The 2,659-nt window shown below is 40.6% G+C and overlaps 1 protein-coding gene across 1 annotated transcript in view; it reads right to left on the bottom strand.

Annotated features, from left to right (window-relative positions):
- Positions 1-2,659, bottom strand: part of Psmd12 (proteasome 26S subunit, non-ATPase 12) — an 18,932-nt gene that overhangs the window by 10,571 nt on the left and 5,702 nt on the right. The window contains exons 2-4 of the mRNA XM_031352705.1: positions 2,279-2,338; positions 2,061-2,189; positions 1,381-1,488 (exon numbers count right to left, since the gene is read on the bottom strand). Of these exons, the coding sequence (XP_031208565.1) occupies positions 1,381-1,488; positions 2,061-2,189; positions 2,279-2,338 (297 nt within the window). The remainder of the gene's footprint in view (positions 1-1,380; positions 1,489-2,060; positions 2,190-2,278; positions 2,339-2,659) is intronic.

The following is a 2,659-nucleotide window of genomic DNA, read 5'->3' as shown; positions in this document are numbered from 1 at the left end:
AAAAAAAAAAAAAAAAACAAAAACAAAAACAAAAAATCAATCAAACAAAAAAAGCTGAGGCCAGGTAAGGAGCATACTTATAACCCCAGTACTCAGGAAGCTGAAGCAGGACCTCAGGTTGAAGCTAGCATGAGCCACAAAAGACTATCTATTCTATTTTTACCCCTTCTTCCCTCCAATCTGATCTTGCTAACAACTTAAACTATTAGCCTCTCTCTTTTTTTGGTTTTGTAGACCAGGCTGGCCTCGAACTCAGAAATCCACCTGCCTCTGCCTTCAACATGCTAGGATTAAAGGTATGCACCTCCATGCCTGGCTTGCTAGCATTTTTTTATAGCTATAAAATTAGTAGATTAATTTCCAACAAATCAAACACCAAAAATCTAAGTTTAACTCCTAAAGAGCCTGAGAAATGAACATTCATGCTATGCAACAACCCTTCCACACCCAGCCCCAAACTTGAATTTCCAGTAACATCAACTCTTGAAATACTTTGATTATCTTTTTCTTTAATCACACACTTTTTTTTACATGTGTACTCATGCATGAATGCATGAATGCTAATGCAACAAAGTACACATGGAATTAAAATCAGAGAACCCGTGGGCCCCAGGAATCAAAGGAAAGCTATCTGGCTCAGGAGGAAACATCTAATAACCCACTGGGCCATGTTGCAAGTCTACCTAAATATCTGTCTGTCTGTCTGTCTGTCTGTCTGTCTTTCTTTCTTTCTTTCTTTCCTTCTACCTATCTATACATTTCCTCATATATACCATGTCTTGGGCCATATAGATTTTGACTCATTTCAATAAGTCACATAATGGGGCCGGTGAGATGCCTCAGTGGTTAAGAACACTGGCTACCCTTTCAGAGGTCCTAAGTTCAATTCCCAGCAACCATTTGGTGGTTCATGATCTTCTTCTGGCACACAGGTGTATATAAAGACAGATCACTCCTACATTTAAAAGAATACCTAAGTAAATAAATTTTAAAACTTATTTATAAATTAAAATTTATAAAATCATATAACCCAGTTAGTTAATGAAGAGGCCAAGGCAAATGGATGGTAAGTCCCAGGCTCCCATCTCTTTCTCTCTCTCAAAAAGGTACATCACTTTTGGGATTAAAATCACTTAATTCTGAGCTAGGTGTGGTGGCACATGCTGGGTATAGTGGTACATACCTTTCATTTCAGAACCTGGGAGGAAAGGCAGGCAGATCTCTTGGAGTTTGGGGCCAGCATGGTGTACACAATGAGTGTGAAGTCAGCCAGGGCTGCAGTCATATAAACTAGCAAAAACCACAAATATATGTACATTCCACACAGAAGCACTTGGCCCTCAAGACTGCAGTAAGAAGCCATGCTAGCAGAAAGCTCACCTTTCCCTCTGTCACCATCCGTAGCGTGTCGATCAACCGCAGCTTGACTGGCAGGTCTGTGATCTCCTCCACATAAGTACAGCACTGCTGAACCATTTTTGCAACCGCCTAATAAAATATGATAAAACACTCATAAGTGAAATTCACACTTCAAACAGAAAGAAACTAAATAGTTTTGTTTGTTTTGAGAAAGGATCTCTCTGTGGAGTTCTGGCTGGTTTGGAACTCTCTATGTATACCAGGCTAGCCTCATATTCCCAGAGACCCACTTGCCTTTGCATCCCTAATGCTGGGATTAAAGGAATGCTCCACTCTACCCAGCTTGGGGGAGGGAGGAATTCCATAGATATAGTCCAGTAGAATTTTGAACCACCTCTAGAACACAATTAGAAAATTAGAAGTTAAACAAATTTTCAATGACTTCAGAGATTAGATTACTAAAAGTCCTTATTTAATGCAAACAAAGAGCTTAAACATTTTAATTTATAGTTAATTATTAAGTATGTGAGCTTGTGTGTCATAGACCACACATGGAGGTCAGCAGGAGTCAGCTCCTTCTCCCACCATGTGGGTCCTGGGGACTGAACTCAGGCCGTCAGGCTTGCTGCAGGAACCTTTATCCACCAAGCTACCTCTTTAGCCCCAGTTTTTTTGTGTTTCTAAAGCAATCAGAAACTCACTTGTTTTAATTGACTCCGTCGTTTTGACAGAAGCATAATATTTTCATTAAGTAAGTCCCACTCTTTAGCCTCATAGCACATTTTCACTACTGCAACCAAGATGCGGGACGTGGACACCATGTCAGAGGCCTGCAAGGATGAAAGCACATCAGAAGTGAATGGGCAGCATCAAGTCAACCACTGCTACGTGCATTCTGCACCACTCACTAAGTACTTACAGTCCGGGTCTGCTTTTCTAGAGAGAGAAGGGTTTCGATGACTTCTTGAAGTCGTCCTTCCTGAAACAAGAAAAACAATGAACAGAACTGACTAAAGCTTTTGGGAAAGTTAAAACAATGTCCACTCTAAAGGAAGCAAGTCGGACATTACTGCTCTTGTTTGTAACTCTCCATTTGTGAAAAGCTTGCTCCTCAGGGCAAGCTTCAGGTCTTAGGTTAGGGTTTTCCTACTAAGGACCCACATGCTGCACTTCTCTCCTCTGTGTGTGAGTGCTCTACCACTGTGCCTCATTTCCAGCAGTCCACAGTTTCTCTTTTTGTCCTCTTCCCCTGCTTTTTTTCCTCTTTCTTTTTTTTTCTTTTTCTTTTCTTTTTTTTTTT

The sequence above is a fragment of the Mastomys coucha genome, unplaced genomic scaffold (assembly GCF_008632895.1).
Source record: "Mastomys coucha isolate ucsf_1 unplaced genomic scaffold, UCSF_Mcou_1 pScaffold5, whole genome shotgun sequence".
In the NCBI taxonomy this organism is placed as follows: Eukaryota; Metazoa; Chordata; class Mammalia; order Rodentia; family Muridae; genus Mastomys; species Mastomys coucha.
Note: the sequence above shows the minus strand (reverse complement) of the source record. Positions and strands in the feature narration are given on the sequence as shown.